General features: G+C 48.7%; 1 protein-coding gene and 1 long non-coding RNA gene across 3 annotated transcripts; one reads left to right on the top strand and one right to left on the bottom strand.

The window, feature by feature from the left end:
• Window positions 1-347: 347 nt before the first annotated feature.
• Window positions 348-1,247, bottom strand: LOC120705976. 2 transcript variants are annotated; one of them, XR_005688132.1, is made up of 4 exons: window positions 1,098-1,247; window positions 938-1,005; window positions 704-761; window positions 348-596 (listed from the first exon to the last, which is right to left on the bottom strand). It is a non-coding gene; the product is annotated as an uncharacterized LOC120705976 (long non-coding RNA). The 2 variants fall into 2 exon arrangements; XR_005688131.1 differs by having other exon boundaries at window positions 938-1,247.
• An 11,847-nt stretch (window positions 1,248-13,094) lies between these two features.
• LOC120705974 (glutathione hydrolase 3-like) lies at window positions 13,095-17,030 on the top strand. Its single transcript, XM_039990523.1, has 5 exons — window positions 13,095-13,745; window positions 15,084-15,602; window positions 15,705-15,940; window positions 16,050-16,452; window positions 16,545-17,030. Exons 1-5 carry the CDS (start codon window positions 13,260-13,262, stop codon window positions 16,791-16,793), a joined length of 1,893 nt encoding a protein of 630 aa, XP_039846457.1. The 5' UTR covers window positions 13,095-13,259; the 3' UTR covers window positions 16,794-17,030.
• Window positions 17,031-17,202: the final 172 nt, after the last annotated feature.

Here is a 17,202-nt window from a genome sequence, read left to right as displayed (position 1 = left end):
AGGCTGTGGGAGCTTTTCTTTAGTTGGAGGGACCGTGAGCTGGTGCGCTCAGCTGCAGCCGTCGCATGTGTTGGCCACAAAAACATGGCAATCATTGCTCCTCGAGAGCTTGCAAAAGTAGCAAGACCACTTTGGAACAACGGGAGATGACTGATGGAGAGATTGTTGCTCCACAACTGGGGCGTCAAACGCCCGTCCTGAATCCTTCATCTTGGCGGCCCATTCATGTTTTCTGCTGCTGATTGTTCTACACTGTTTACGTTTCCGTCTAAACTAGAAGTTAGTCCTGGTCGCCGTGTTGAATGACTGAACGAGGGTGTCTGCCTTCAACTCGATACATGCTCGATACAGTAGTACTTTTATACTTTTTTTTTAAACAAAACTGACAACTACTAGGAGGGAATTTGAGAATTTCGAACTTGTTTTCGTTCTCCAGAAATCAGTGAACTAAAATTCGCCTTCGAGGCCTCGGCTGGTCTATCTATGTACTTGTTATAGCTCGTTACATGAAGAAGCAGTCGCGGTCAGCAGCCACGCATCTAGACTCCTGGCGATGTACCTTGCCCGGTGTCTCTACCCAGGTAGTGAGGTAGATGCTAAAGAAATACAAACAAACTTCATAAAGTTACTCTACAAATGATTAATCTTTTTCAGACATTAGCAAAGTTCATCAGCAATACGAAGTTAATACAAAAACACTTACTTTTCCGTTTGCCAGTCCGCATGGCTTTGAACATCTCTTCTTCTGCCACAGGTCTGACCTGAAGGGACATTAATTTTAATTGCCATGAGTCAATAAAGGAATTGCAGACTGCTTGTATTCTTTTTAACTCTTTTATCTCTGCTGATAATATCAAGACATGCTTTATTTCTTTAAGATTTTACATAAGACTATCTCGATATACATTGAAGAGGGTGTTCTTTAGAAAAAACTGACCTTTGGCAAAGGAACATCCCATTTACCAGCTTTCTCCTTCCGTTTTTGCTTAATAGTGTTCTAAGAACCTGCATGCCATGAAACAGAGGTGTTCAGGTATACTTCTTAAAAGTGAATAAGAGGAATATACGTCTTCTTCATCTGTGCCTTCTCGACGTACCCGCTTCTTGGCAAACCTCCAACTTATAAGCAATAAGCTGGTTCACCCTGCTTAAAACTTATAAGCCAACCTTTTTTATGTGGGGCCCACACCTTTTTCGCGTGGAGCCCACACCCAACCCTATCGGTGGCGGCAGCCGCACCACGTGCATCCCCCTCCCACCCGCACCGAGCAAAGCCGCCCGCCCTGCTGCTGCTGCTGCTGCCCCAGTGAGTTCGGAGGCCACGCGGAGGCCAGGGAGGCCGCGAGGAGGCACCATGAGGCGGCCGAGGCGCGGCGAGCGGGCGCCGGATATTGGGAGAGAGCGAGAAAGAGTGCAGAGAGACGAGAGAGATGGATCGAGAACTAGAAGTGAAGGGAAGGAGGGCGCGGGAAGGGAAGAAGGGGAGGTGGGGTTAATAGAGTCATTAATGAGCTTATAAGTCATCTAGAACCAAACAAGCATGACTTATAAGTTACTAGTTTTCAGTCACTTATTTTAATAAGTCACCTAGCTTATGGAACCAAACAGGACCTAAATACTGCGCTAATCAAATAAATCAGTACCTATATACTGATATGAATTCAGCATCTGGTGCGACATACTATACAGTTTGAGCTTCCAAATACAATATTAAAAATCATCAATCATGTGTAAATTCCAGTAATCAGGAGCACCTATGCAAAACTAAGCAGCTTCAGGTGCACACTGATATTGAATGGATTCAGAAATATTTTGGAAATCCCTGCTCAACTTAGTGCTCCATCTTAATCCCGTCAATCCTCAAATGTTTCACTCAATACTCATAATAATCACGAGAGAAAATAGGACCGCGCGCTAACGTCTTCTTCATCTGTGCCTTCTCGGCACACCCGCTTCTTGGCAAACCTCTGTCACGGTACAAGACGGCAAATCCGCGAACGAAGAGCAAAATGGCAAGAATCAGAGAACAACAGAGGAAATGGGGAAGAACCAGAGGAGGAAGACGAGAGATAGGTTCAAGATTCTGTTACACGAGTCGGCTAATATACCGCTCGGACACGGCACGCAGGCCGGTTACTGCCCATGGGCCAGATCAGACAATAATGGGTTTGTAACTCTCGTGTTCACACGTTCTTGGTGGCGAGCTGCCAAGGGACCCTGACATTGCCCCCCCCCCCCCCCCCATGAAGTTCGGCTTGTCCCCAAGCCGGAGCACTCAGGAATCATCGCTGCACATCGGTGATCTCTTCCCAGGTGGTCATATATGTAGGCAGTTCAGAGTCTTCAGACCACTGTATGCGAAGCTGGTGAACTGGTGATCTCCCCGTATTGATCACTCGTTGATCCACCACCGCGATAGGAGACAGCTGTTGCAAGGGATCAGACGGTAAGGAAGGGAGATCAGTACTGACCTTGGTAGCTGGTGGAACGTGCCGCTTCAACTGGGAGACATGAACCACCGAGTGAATCTTGCACTGAGGAGGAAGATCCAATTTATAAGCCACTCGACCCACACGCTGTAGTATCTTGAATGGCCCGAAGAACCTGAATGACAGCTTCTGATTAGACCGAGTTGCCACTGATGTCTAAATATATGGTTGAATCTTCAGGTAAACTTGCTCGCCTTCCTGGAAGACTCGCTCTGAGCATTTCTTGTCGGCATGGGACTTCATTCTTTGCTGAGCTCGTAGCAGCAGCTGCTGGATCAGGCGCAGCAGGAGATCACTCTCCTGGAGCCAACTATCCAGATCAGGAATGGAACCTGTGGTCACATTCACAATTCCAAAGTGGCGTGGAGGATGGCCGTACAACACTTCAAATGGAGACTTGCCCAATGCAGAATGGAAAGCAGTGTTATACCAATATTTAGCTAGGGGAAGCCATTTATGCCATTGTCTAGGGCAGGAATGAACCGTGCACCTCAGGAAGTTCTCCAAGCACTGATTTAATCTCTCTGTCTGCCCATCTATTTGTGGGTGATAGGAGGAGCTCATGATCAACTGAGTATCAGTCAGCTTGAACAATTCTTGCCAAATGTTACTTGTGAAGATTCTGTCTCGATCAGAAATCAGTTGCTGTGGAAGGTCATGCAGCTTGTATACATTGTTCATAAATGCCTAGGCAACTTGTAAGGCAGTAAAAGGATGAGCCAAAGGGATGAAGTGACCGTACTTTGTAAACTTATCAATGACTACCATAATCACATCACATCTGTTGGACAATGGCAAGCCTTCAATGAAATCCAGACTGATAATTGTCCATGGTTGACTTGTCACATGCAAAGGATCCAATAGTCCAGGGAGTTTAACATGCTCAACTTTGGCTTGTTGGCAAATGGTGCATTCCTTGATATACTGCCAGATAGCATCCTTCATTTTGGGCCACCCAAACAGTGCCTTGATTCTATGGTAAGTAGCATGGAATCCAGAATGACCCCCCACTCCACTACTGTGTAGTGCCTGTAACACATGCTGTTGGGCTAATTGATTCTGTCCTAGCCACACCCTGCCTTTGTGTCTGATTACTCCTTCCTCTAAACTGAATCCGTTTTTATTGGGTGAATGCAGGGCCAATTCAGTGAGCAGTTTTAAAGCCATGGCATCATCTTTGTAACCAGCTACCAGGTTTTCAATCCAAGCAGGTGTACAACTCGAAATGGCACAGATAGGATACAGGGGTGGATACCTAGACAAGGAGTCTGCTGCAGCATTGTTTGACCCCTTCTTGTGCAGAATTTTTTAATTGAGATCCATCAGCTTTAATAGTGCTTTGTGCTGGATCTTGGTATGCACTATCTGCTCTGTCAGGTGCAAAAGGCTCTTGTGGTCAGTTTTGATGATGAACTTCATATTCTGCAAATAAGGACGCCACTTCTCCACAGCCATCAAGATTGCCATACATTCCTTCTCGTATACTGACAATGCCTGATTCTGCTTGCTGAGTGGTTTACTGAGGTAGGCAATTAGGTGACCATCCTGCATTAGTACAGCTCCTAATCCTGAATCACTAGCATCAGTTTCCAACATAAAAGGTTTGGTAAAATCAGGAATAGCTAGTACTGGTGCCTGTACAAGAGCAGTCTTCAGTAGTGAGAAGGCTTCTTCAGTGTGGGCAGTCCACTGGAAAGATGTTCCCTTCTTAAGCAGTAGAGTCAAGGGTCTGCTGATCATTCCATAGTTTTTATGAACTTCCTGTAGTAACCAGTCAGCCCAAGAAATCCTCTCAGTGCTTTCAGATTTGTTGGAGTTGGGCACTGTTGCACTGCCAATACTTTAGTGGGTTCAGTTGCTACCCCTTGAGTAGAGATGCAATGGCCTAAATACTCAATCTCTTGATGAGCAAAGGAGCATTTAGATAGCTTGATGAAGAATTGGTGCTGTTGGATGATATCAAACACCTGTTTTAGCAGTACTAGGTGCTCATCAAGTGACTTGGAGTATATCAGAATGTCATCCATAAAGACCAAAACACCTTTTCTGAGTAGAGGCTCAAAAATTTTGTTCATTACTCCTTGGAATGTTGCTGGAGCATTAGTGAGCCCAAATAGCATCACTAAGAACTCATATAGGCCACTGTGAGTGCGAAAGGCTGTCTTGTGCTCATCTCCTTGTGCCACTCTAATCTGGTGATATCCTACCCGAAAGTCCAGTTTAGAGAACCATTGTGCACCAGCTAGTTCATCAATGAGTTCTTCTACTACAGGCATGGGATGTTTGTTCTTGATTGTGATGTTGTTCAAGTGTCTGTAGTCCACACAAAAACGCCAAGAGCCATCTTTCTTTCTGACCAAAAGGACTGGAGAAGCAAATGGGCTGGAGCTGGGTCTAATGATTCCATTCTTGAGCATGTCAGCTAACTGCTTTTCAATTTCATTCTTTTGTGAAGGAGCATATCTGTAGGCTCTCACATTCACTGGTAGTGCACCAGGAATTAGAGCAATTTGATGGTCACAATATCTAGGAGGTGGTAAAGAATCTGGCTCTTTGAAGAGGTGACTGTATTCCTGAATCAGCTGCTTAACTTCAAAAACAATTTCAGGTTCAGCTATACTGCGGATAGTTTGGTCAGTGAGGGTACCAGCTTCTGCCTCATTATCAATCACCTAAGGCCACAATTGGATGCAGTGAGATATGGCTTTCTTCTTTAGTAATCCTTTTCAGCTTGGTTGCACTAATGGCAGAGCACTTGGAAGTTTCAGGCTTGATCCCATGGAGAGTGATCCTCTTCCCCTCATAAGTTAGTTTCATGATTTTCTTTCCCCAGTGAATCCACATAGGACTACATGCCTCTAACCAGTCCTCACCCACTATCATGTCAAAGCACTTTAAGGATAGTACCTTAGCATCAGAACTGAAAATATGCCCCTGAGAAATCCACTGTAAGTTCTTGACTTCCACATTGCAAGTCATAGGACTACCATCTGCAGTGGTAAACTGGGAAGCTGAACAAGGAGCAAGTCTGTCTGACAAATGATTGGCCAAGTTTTCACTGATAAAGGTGCCAATGCTACCTGAATCAACCAAAATCACCACTTCGACACCCTGCAATGTGCATGTAGCCTCATTGTCTTTCTTTTACTGAGGTCAGACTGGGCATTAGAGCTTACTGCCATGAGCACATCACAATCTTCAGTTTCATCTTCAGAAGGTTCAGATCTACCTTCCTCAGGCTGCAAGGCATCCCACACTTCCTCAATCACATGCAGAGGAATCTGGGCTGGATAGGTATGATTATGACCCCACTTTTCACCACATTTGAAGCATAATCCATTCTTTCTTCTGTATTGCATTAGCTCTTTCAACTTGTCAGGGTGATCAGGTCTGTCAGTCTTGTGTTTGGTAGCTTCTTGCTTTTCTTCAGGCACTGTTTTGAACCTCTCCGAAGTGTTTGTCTTGTTTCGAAAAGATTCCTTCAAGACAAACTTCTTCTTGCTTTTGGTCACTTCCTCCTCTTGAAGCAAAGCTAGAGAGCTAGCTTCAGCCACATCTTTGGGACCATGTAGGGCTATTGCAGAACGGATTTCTTCAGACAACCCGCCAAGAAACCGAGTGACGAAGTAGGTGTCATCATAGTGGGTGTTGTACTGAAGAATGCCATGTGAGAGCTGCTCAAACCTCTCTAAGTACTCTGATACAGAGGATGTCTGCCTGAGAGAGTCCAACTGTCGGAGCTGAATCTGGTACTGGTCATGATCGAAGCGCTCGAACACCTTCTCGCAGAATTCCTCCCAATCGAATATGCGCCCGCGGCGTTCCACTGTCTGCAGCCAGACCGCAGCAGCTCCTTTGAAGTTGAGTGCCGCAAATCGCGTCTTCAGGTTGGGGCTCACCGCGAACACCTCGAAATACATATCACAATGATCACGCCACAGTCTAGGGTTATCGCCATCGAATATGGGGAAATGCAATTTGGGCAGATGAGGCGCTCTACCAGCAGCATCTCTAGCCAAATCGCGACGCGAGGCAGGGATGAAATCTGGGCTAGGAATCATACCCGTGACTGGGCGTGGCGGGTGGGATCCAAGGATTCCCCCGCCAATGTCCCGGTGGTGGTGGTCGTCGCGGTGCCCGCTGGGCCGCTCCCCGTTCGACGCTGATGGGCGCGTCGCCGGTGGTGGAGCAAGGTTCAGGTCGAAGGGATCCGTCCAATGTGATGGAGGTGGTTGAGGCACTGAGGCAGGCCGCATCGGTGGCGGTGGAGGTGGCGGAGGAGGCGGCGCCGTCTCGAGTCACTGTAGACGCGCCGTGAGCCGCTCCGACTGCGTGAGGATCCTCCCGGTAGCCTCCTCCGCGGACATTCTCCAGGCTTCTAGCCCGAATAGCTTGTCCAGCGCCGGAGTCATCATCGCCTCGAATCCCTCGAACCTCTTCGTGAGATCGTCCATGGCGGTCGTCATCGTCGCCTCAAACTTGGTGGGTTTTCATGGTGCCAGTTCGCGGCCCGGGTTCGCGTTCCTCAACTACCCTAAGCGGCGCAAGGAAACGGAGTGGGCAACGACGCCGAAGCGGCTAATCGATGCTATGCGGTGGCCGCCGCCGCCGGGTCGTCGGCCGCGGGGCGTGGACGCCGGAGTCAGAGCGACTCGACGGAGCAAATTGGAGCAGAATGCGCTCCTGGCGAGGAACGTGAGAAAAAATTTAGAGGAAAAGCGCGGAGCAAGGCTCTTGATACCAAATGTCACGGTACAAGACGGCAAATCCGCAAACGAAGAGCAAAATGGCAAGAATCAGAGAACAACAGAGGAAATGGGGAAGAACCAGAGGAGGAAGACGAGATATAGGTTCAGGATTCTGTTACACGATGATCCATTCTGTTACACGAGTCGGCTAATATACCGCTCGGACACGGCACGCAGGCCGGTTACGGCCCATGGGCTAGATCAGACAATAATGGGTTTGTAACTCTCGTGTTCACACGTTCTTGGTGACGAGCTGCTGAGGGACCCTGACAACCTCTTCGCCTTGGCACCCAGCAGCTGCACCGCAACGAGATTGAGCAAACACAAGCACAAGCATCAGTACAAAACAGAACACCAAAAGAATGACAGAAGAGGCAGCACAGTTACATGTTGTGTTGTATTTTCGGATGAAGAGCTGGTACGGTACGATGCGCTGCCGCGGGTGTTAACAGATGACACGGTAGCCGTCCATAAGACCCGCTCACCACCCGCCGCGTCGAATTCGGGCCTACCAGTACGCCATGCTCGCGCCCATCACGGCCTCACGGGCGGCGTCGCGCGCTCCGCCTGTAATCTCGCATGCACTTGCAGCTTCGCTGCGTATATATGTAACACACTTGTGGTTAGGGATGAAAGCGGTCGGGATCGGTCGGGAAAATACTCTAACCATTTTCGTTTTCTTATTTTTATCCGGAAACGGAAATGAAAACGTAAAAGCCTGGTCGGGAAAATGAAATCGGTTATGCGGGATATCGGAAACGGTACAATTCGGTCGGAATCATGTTGATAACGGTCGGGAACCGGTACTCGAAAGCGGGAATAACGAATCATATGTAATCCCTTTGAATGTTCGACATGACACAACAACCATACATATAATATACATGAAAATAGTATCATAGTCCAATGATAAGTAAGTAAATTAACACCATAATCCACAATATAGTTCACATCACAAGGGCATTAGTGCTCACAGGTTATTACAGCATAAGACTATGATACAAGCATAAAAGAAAAGAATATGAACATCGGACATGGTTCGAATAATTGTGCTGCAGGTCGGCACTAGCGGGATCAATATAACAACAAATATAACCACGAGCTGCAGCTATTTGGCCCATAGCTTTCGAGTACTGGCTAGCGCCTAGCAGGCCGTGGAAATTGGCCCACGTGCATGCAGGAGCGGGCAGCGCACGGCACTAGCGCATCGCTTCTTTCAGCGGGATCTCACGACGGGACGGCGCATCGCTTGCTGAGCCGGATGGCTAAAGAATGTTCTTCAATAACACTAGCGCAGATTAACCCTGTAAGTTGTTTAATTTTCCTCTCCTATATGTTCCTGCATAATTGTGTAATAAATATCTAACTAAGGTACTAGCGATTACTGTTGATATGTTATGCAGAACGTAGAGGTGTTTATGAATGGATGTACTCAATCAGATGATGAATTTGAGAACCCTATCATTGAATCAGCGGGATCTCACGACAGGACGGCGCATTGCTTGCTGGGCCGGATGGATAAGGATTCGAGTAAGGCTGCGTTGGAGGCGGTGAAGAAGGCGCTCGAGGAGGCAAGAAGGACTGACGCTAGGTTGCAGGAGATCGAGATCGAGATTAAGCTCCAAAAGGAAAAGCTTGCTGAGATACGCAAGTTACGCCCGTCCTGAACCTGAATCCATCATCTTGGCTACCCATTTTTGTCTCTGCTGCTAATTGTGATACGTTGCTTACGTCTTTCGTCTAGAAGTTAGTCCTAGTCACCGTGCTGAATGACTGAATGAAGGTGTCTGCCTGCAACTCGATACACGGTTACTTCTGTTATACCTTTTTTTTAACAACTGACAGCAACTACTAGGAGGGAATTTCGAACTTGTTTTCGTGCTCCAGGAATCAGCGCCCTACAAATACAATTCGCCTCCGGAGAGTCAGTCGACTGGTGTACCCGTGTTGCCGTGTACGCCTACAACTTTGTACTACTTGTCATAGCTAATAGTAACATGAAGCAGCAACCGCGATCAGCAGCCGTGCATCTAGACAGGTTCTGCTGCTCCATACAGAGACCCCCGGCAATGCATGATGCCCATCATCTTCCCCGGCGTCTCCTCTACCACCTTCGCTTGCGCAGAGGATGACGCAGGCCGTGCACGGAGGTGCCGTCAAGTTCCTTAACCTTTTCCATCCTTTCGTCTAAGCAGGGACAGCAGCCAGGTGACGACCGGCCGGCGGCGAGACGGTCGGCGAGGCGACCGAGGCATGGAGGCGCGGCCGCCCCCCTCCCGGTCACGGTCGAGCAGCACTTGAGCTGAGACTGAGACCTCGAGGGGGTAGAGGGAGGCGACGAGACGTGCAAGAAAGGTTCAGCGCCGGTGCCGTGCCGTGCCGCCCCGGACCGCGACGTGGTCAAGGCAGGAACTAACCTTCTCCTCCGCCCCGTCAGAATAGCAGAGTTCAGCCTCGCGGCCTCGCCTGAACGTACTCCACCGCACGACAGCTTCTTCATCAAATTGAGCATTTGTTTAGGTCGTTTAGTTACACACAATATTATAAACTGCGCCTGCGCTCCATCAATTCCTCTCGATGGAAAACGTCGTCGAGGGGGGCAAGAAAACGTGTTGCACGCAGATCACCTCCTTTTTGGAACGAAGGTATGACACATAAGCTGCAGCTGTTCTGGCTGCAGGTCATTTTCGTTCCATTTTCATTCATGGTTGGAAGCTTGAATCAGGCGCCACTCGCTCTGTTTTTATCCTGAACATTGCTGCTCGTGTCGAAGGCAAATTAAAAGAAACATCTTCCAAACACTGCGTTAAAAAAAAAGGGTGTACCCAGTGCCGTAGGCTTCCCTGCCTTAACAAAAAAAAAACTAAACGACCACACGCGCGCCTTTTTAGTTGGAGCAGAACCAGGACTGGCCTACCAGATTTGGTCAGCTCCTACACATGATCCGTTTTCTGTCCGTTCTGTTGAGTGCTCCTGCATACTGTCATCCTGCTCAGACGGTCAGACCTCCGTTGTGGGGGGCTCATATTGGACGAGCGTTCGCTGCGACATGCAAGCGACGCGCAATGCTACCGGCGCGCGAGCGTTCCTAGCGGACACGAAACCAGCTAGTACTACCCTGCTCTGGCTCTAGCATTAAATTTTTTCATATTTTTTCTTCCAGGACAGCGGTGTGCGAGGGAAGTATACGGGCGGGGCTGTTGCTTTCACATACATATGAAAGCAGAAGATGAACGTTATTTCATCCAACCAAAAGTTTATATGTTGAACAAAATGTCGAAATGAAGCAAAAATACAAGAAAAAAAATGTGCATGGTATGAAGTTTAGGATTTCGACGAATAAAAACATCAAGCATACCGGAAAAATGTGTGTTATTTTTTTACTGCATCACGTAAAAAGAGCTCCAGAAAATGGTATATAATGGTGAAATAATATAAAAAAGAAGAAAAAAGGTTCAACAAAAGCAGGAGAAGCCGGAGATGTGAGAGCATCTCCAAGAGTCTAGCTAAATAGATCAACTAGCCTTTAAATAATATAGTCAAAACTTTATATAAAAAAGATCACAGAAAATAAAACATTGTAATCTAATAGCAAAAAGATACAAAAAATTAAAAGCATGCACATGTAAGTCTATACCTCTATGTCACTCACCTTTAAATAACATAGTCAAAACTTTATACCCCACAACTTGAAAACATCAAATTCATATATTAAATACTTTGTGCATCGTATTTTCAACTGAATATTTTCAAAATTTATACCACTATGTTAAAAACTTTTCTAGTAATATATATAGAACTTTATACATGCAACTTCCCATCAAGCATAATAAATAAATAAAAATATAATTAACTTTGCACATCCCCACTTTTAACTGTTCTCAAACTTTGAACCACAAATCTAAAACCTTTGTAGCTAGAATTAAAAAATTTTGTGATCACATATTCATAAACTTTTTGCTAGCATATTTCAAACATTGTACTCCTAGATCCGAAACTTAGCACTACAAATTTAAAACTTACTACATGCAGATCTTAAGTATTTTACTCTTAATTTGAAAACAACATAATTCCAAAATTTGCATTATGAATATGAAAACTTCTAATATACACACGGAAAACTTTAGGTTGTAGGTCAAAACCTTATTACTACCGTTATATTGAAATTTTTAAATTTTATATGAAATATTCCATATCCAAAACTTTTAGGGTGAGAATATTTCTACATGACTTTGCACTAGCACATTAATAACTTTGTAGTTCTAAAAGACTCTCAAATCTAAAAAACTGTGAAACTTTGTACTAGCACATTAATAACTATGTAGTTCTAAAAACTTTCAAATCTAATAAAACTATGAACTTTGTATTACAATAATAATGTGTTAGTTCGAAAACTTTTGAATCTGAAGCTATTAACGTTTTACTATCACATTACTAAACTTTAGATCCAAAAATCTTCGAAATATGAAGCTTTGTTCTTTGTACTTATGTACTAATAAATTTGTAGTTCCAAAACTTTGGAAATATGAAAGCATGAACTTTGTACGCTCACACAAATAATCTTGTATTTCCAAAACTTTGAAATCTGAAACCATGTTCTTTGTATTAGCATAGTAATAAAACTTGCAGCTCCAAAAACTTTGTAATATGAAACTATAAACTTTATACTACCACAATAATAAACTTTACAGCTCCAAAAACGTTAAAATCCAAAACTATGAACTTTGTACTAGCATGCTAATAAGCTTTGTAGTCCCAAAACTTTTGAAATCTGAATATATAAACTTAGTACTAGCACCGTAATAAAACTTTTATAGTTTCTCCCAAACTTTGAAATCCGAAACTATGAACTTTGAACTAGCACACTAACAAACTTTGTAGTTCTAAAAACTTTAAAATATAAAACTATGATCTTTGAATATGGGGCTGATAATGGGCGTGCGCTTCACTGCTGTGCTGCTGCTGGCGAATGCTCGTCGGTGGTTGCTAGCGATGAGCGCCCATACAGATTAGCTTGTGGCAAATACATTTTATATTTATTATACATTGCTAATACACTGATGCCCAGCGGCAGATGGTACACATTCCCAATTGCATTTTTGTTAGCACTAGCCAGACTTAAGTATATCCATATGGGTCATGTGGGCGCTACACAGATTGACACCACGAAAACCCAAATCTAAAAGCAGAATTAATTGAACAAAATTTCAACACGTAGAACATATTAGTTTTCTTTACAAGCCCAATACAACGAATCAATCACGAACCTACGAATCTGAGAGAGAAAATCTGAATGAAGGAGAAAGATGTGGATGGAGGCATCACGAGTCACGCGAAATGAACGAGTGCACAAAGAGTCTGCGTGCTCCCGCCTGCACGTGGGTGCCTATTCCTTAGATACGTGTTGTTCGTTGCTAGCGGCCAGCAACAAACACGCGCCCTATAAGAATTTCGTCCGTCGTGTGGTTCGCATGACGCCATGAACTACTATTCTCTTTGCGCCAGTCGGTTTGCTTCCGAGCACGGGGTACATGCAGATCACATCACAATCCATCTGGGAACCGGCAATAAAGATGTGCAAACTGTAACTTTTCAAAAAAAAAAAGTGCAAATTGTGGTTCTATTTAACTTATCCGGCGAAAGAAACTATGGACGAAAAAAAAAGAAAGAGAAAAATCAAGCCTGTTCTTCAACAGCGCCGCTGATGCAGACAAGTGCAACTTGCGCCTTGCTTGCATTTGATTGCTATATAAACAAACTAAGCTCCACCTCGCGCCGTTTTAGCGGGAGAGGTAAAAATCGGCGCCAACGGAGACGTCTAATTGGCCAGAGGGGCACTGTCTAATGTCTATATAGTTGCAGTTGCAGGTACCCACACGCCAAGAGCACGCGGCCGAGCTCTCGCTCTCGCAGCCTCTCGCCATCCGGGAATCCCACAATCCCCTCTCCCTTCCCCCGGCTCGCGTCGTGTCCGGCTGGAATCCCGGCGAGAATCTCTCTTATCCGGCGCGAGCAGCTAGCCATGGCAGAGAGCGGAGGGGGCCTGCGGGGGCCTCTCCTCGGGGCCGCCGGAGCGGTCGTCGCGCAGCAGGACCACCCTCCCCGGGGGCGCCGGAGCAGCCGGCCCTGGACCGCGCTGGCCATCGCCGCGGCGCTCCTGGTCCTGGCGGGCGTCCTGCTGCTCCTGAGCTCCGGGAACGCCGGCAGCGGCGGCGCCGGCGCTGCGGGTCCCAAGGTCAGCGGCGCGCGGCTGAGCCGGCACGAGGTGGAGTCCGGGGTGGGCGCGGCGGCGGCGGACGACGCGCGGTGCTCGGAGGTGGGCGCCGCGGCGCTGCGCGCGGGCGGGCACGCGGTGGACGCCGCCGTGGCCGCCGCGCTCTGCCTCGGCGTGGTGCACCCCATGTCGAGCGGCGTCGGCGGGGGCGCCTTCGTCGTCGTCCGGGACGCCGCCTCCGGCCGGGCCGCCGCCTTCGACGCCCGGGAGACCGCGCCGGGCGCGGCCACGCCGGTACGTGCCCCCCACCCATCCATACGACCCGTCGTCCTGCTCGCACAAATCAGCAGCTCCGATCTCCAGCTAGCAGGCGCGCGGGGAAAGAGAGGACGGGACCCCGCGCGCTCGTCGTGCCCCCGTCCATGACATGTGGGGCCGTGTGACACCTGGCCGAAGCCAGTTGGGTCCCGTTCTGTTGGGTGGTGCGCGCGTCGCTGTCCGGTGGGCCAGCAGTGCTCGGGCAAATGATAGATGACCACGGAAGTTGGTCCAGCTCAAAGAATCAAGTAGCCATTGCTTCCGAAAGCAAAGTTTTATTAAAAATCATAGAGCGGAGATCATAAATAGACTCAATCAAGGACAAATTGAAACAGGTTGCTTGGTTTTTGTTTTTTTCTAAAATCTTGGGTGAAACTTATATTTAGAAAAATACGAGCACATGTAAGAATCAGTAAAATTTACCGCATATTTAGAAGACGGTTTTAGAAACTTATGAAACTTCTCGTCAAGACTCAAGACCATATATGCAGTACATATGGGTAATGGGCCTAATGGGTGTCAACGCATGACTTAATAAAGTGTTGATTTGGCCTAATATTCTATCACAAGCCTTTTTTATTTTTCTATATAGCCACCACGTGACCAGCACGCCCACGATCCCAACAGCACAGGATTAAACAATCCTTGCAAATTAGTGTGGCAGGTAGAACGCGCGACATGGGATCAGAGAAAGCGTAGCATTCCCCCCCCCCCCCCCCCCCCCCTTTTTTTTTTTTAGCTTACTACTAGTGGTACTTTACGTGTGCTAGCTTTCTGAAAACTTCTGGCCCTACTCTATCTTCTGCTTTTTTTTCGAACTCTGCCCTCTGCTTTCATTTCAGAGATTCACAGGATGAAAATTGACAAGTCAGTTGCTTGTTCGTCATCGTACCATCCTCACATGCGTTTCTCAACATTTAAGCAATATTTTGCTGTTCCAATTGAAGAACAAGCTCGTTTTCCCAAAAAGAATTTTTTTTGAAGGGTCCCAAAAAGAAATTTTGGCCCCGTTTAGATCCCAAAAACCCCCACAAAAACCAAACTTTCCATCACATCGAAACATTAAATGTAGAAAATGACTCATGCAAGGAGTACTAAATGTAGATAAATAAAAAAACTAATTGCATAGTTTTAATGTACATTGCGAGACGAATTTTTTGAGTCTAGTTAGGTCATGATAGGACAATATCTACCACAAACAAATAAAAAATGTTACAGTGTTTTTCACCAGCGCTACAGCCTTTAATAAAGAACAGCGAGAATTTGCAGCTTGTTCTCACAGCAAACTTGTTCTCGTGCTTGTGCAAACACCAGGACATGTACGCGGCGGACCCGTCGACCAAGTACAAGGGCGCGCTCGCCATGGGCGTCCCCGGCGAGCTCGCGGGCCTCCACGCCGCGTGGTCGCGGTACGGCCGGCTCCCCTGGCGCGACCTCGTCGCGCCGGCGATCCGCCTTGCCCGCGACGGGTACGAGATCGTGTGGTACGTGGCCCGCGCGCTCAAGAGCAGCGAGGCCGACGTGCTCGCCGACCCCGGCCTGCGCGCCGTGTTCGCGCCGCGGGGGCGGGTGCTGGCGGCCGGCGAGACGTGCCGCAACCCGGCGCTGGCCGCCGCGCTGGAGCGCGTCGCCGAGGAGGGCGCCGCGGCGTTCTACGGCGGCGCCGTCGGGGAGGCGTTCGTCCGCGACGTCAGGGCGGCCGGCGGGATCGTGACGGTGGAGGACCTGAGGGGGTACAAGGTGGAGGTCAGCGACGTCTTGCGCGCCGACGCCATGGGCTACACCTTCCTCGGCATGCCGCCGCCGTCCAGCGGCACCGTCGGAGTGGCGATGGTCAGATACTCAGATCAGTGCTCTTGCTGCTCGAATGGATCTTGGCATCCAGTTGGTTCCTTCAGAGTGGCAGCAATGATTTCTCCCTTGTGATCGCTGCAGATTCTGAATGTCCTGAGTGGGTACAAGTCGCTCGGGTTCTTGAAGGGGTTCCTCGGCATCCACCGGCTCATCGAAGCGATCAAGCACATGCTGGCCATCCGGATGGGCCTCGGCGACCCCGACTTCGTCAACGTGGCCGGCGACGTTGCCGAGATGCTGTCGCTGCCGTTCGCCGACAGGATCCGCCAGAGGATCGTCGACAACACGACGTTCCCACCCGGCTACTACTTCCCAAAGTACGCGGCTGCATCGTAGCATCAGCACATCTCCTGATTGCAAGCGTCAGATCAGATCACCGACTGATGAATTCCTCTTTTGTTTGGTGGCATGGCGTCGATCGATCAGATGGAGGCAGCTGGACGACCGCGGCACGAGCCACCTGTGCGTGGTGGACGGCGACCGGAACGCGGTGGCGATGACGACGACGGTGAACTACTACTTCGGCGCCAAGGTGCTGTCGCCGTCGACGGGCATCGTGCTGAACAACGAGATGGACGACTTCTCCGTCCCCGCGAAGCGCGCGCCGGGCCAGCTCCCGCCGGCGCCGGCGAACTTCATCGCGCCGGGCAAGCGGCCCCTTTCCTCCATGACGCCGCTCGTCATACTCAAGGACGGCCAGCTCGCCGGCGTCGTGGGCGGCAGCGGCGGGACGAACATCATCGCCACGGTGCTCCAGGTCTTCCTGAACCACTTCGTCGTCGGCATGGATCCTCTGGCCGCCGTCCAGCAGCCCAGGGTCTACCACAAGGTACACCACCACCAAACGAAAGCAGGCACCACGACGCCATGGCCACCGGTTCGATCTCAATTCCTGAGCACACTGTTTTTTTTCCCCTGCAGCTGATCCCCAACGTGGTGACGTACGAGGACGAGACGGTGGCCTCCGGCGAGGTGATCGCGCTCAGCGACGGCGCCAAGGCGTTCCTGGAGCAGCGGGGGCACCGGCTGCAGAGCACGGGCTCGGCCGCCGTGTGCCAGTTCATCGTGCACGAGCTGGCGGCGCCGGCCGCGTCGGGCGGCGGCGCGTTCCGCGGGATGCTCACCGCCGTCAGCGACCCGAGGAAAGGCGGCAGCCCCGCGGGGGTGTGAGATTGGGGCGCGTAGGCTGAGCTGCTGCTTCCGCCGGTCACTCGATCTCCGTCATGTACATAGGCGTCATGCATTGTTCCTGTCCATTCGCACGGACAATAGACAAGAGAACAAAATTTGTCTCTTGATTTGTTGGAGCCCCTATGGGGATCAACCCTCAATCATACTGCTGTGTGTAGAAAAGAATTTTGATGGTTCTTGCTCGAGCTCGAACGATTCTCGGTTCGAAGTTTGATCGATCTTTGATTCTCGCCCAAAAGTATTGGGACTTTGTTCTGACATCTGAATTTTTTGGATGAACTTTTCGGGGGGCCGCACAATGTGGCCCACAGTGAGAATTAGACTGCAAACCATTGGCTCAAGGCCTGTCCCTGCTGCACCTGCGTCTGGGCCTTACGGATTCACAACA

Source organism: Panicum virgatum, chromosome 5K (genome assembly GCF_016808335.1).
Source record: "Panicum virgatum strain AP13 chromosome 5K, P.virgatum_v5, whole genome shotgun sequence".
Lineage (NCBI taxonomy): Eukaryota > Viridiplantae > Streptophyta > Magnoliopsida > Poales > Poaceae > Panicum > Panicum virgatum.
Note: the sequence above shows the minus strand (reverse complement) of the source record. Positions and strands in the feature narration are given on the sequence as shown.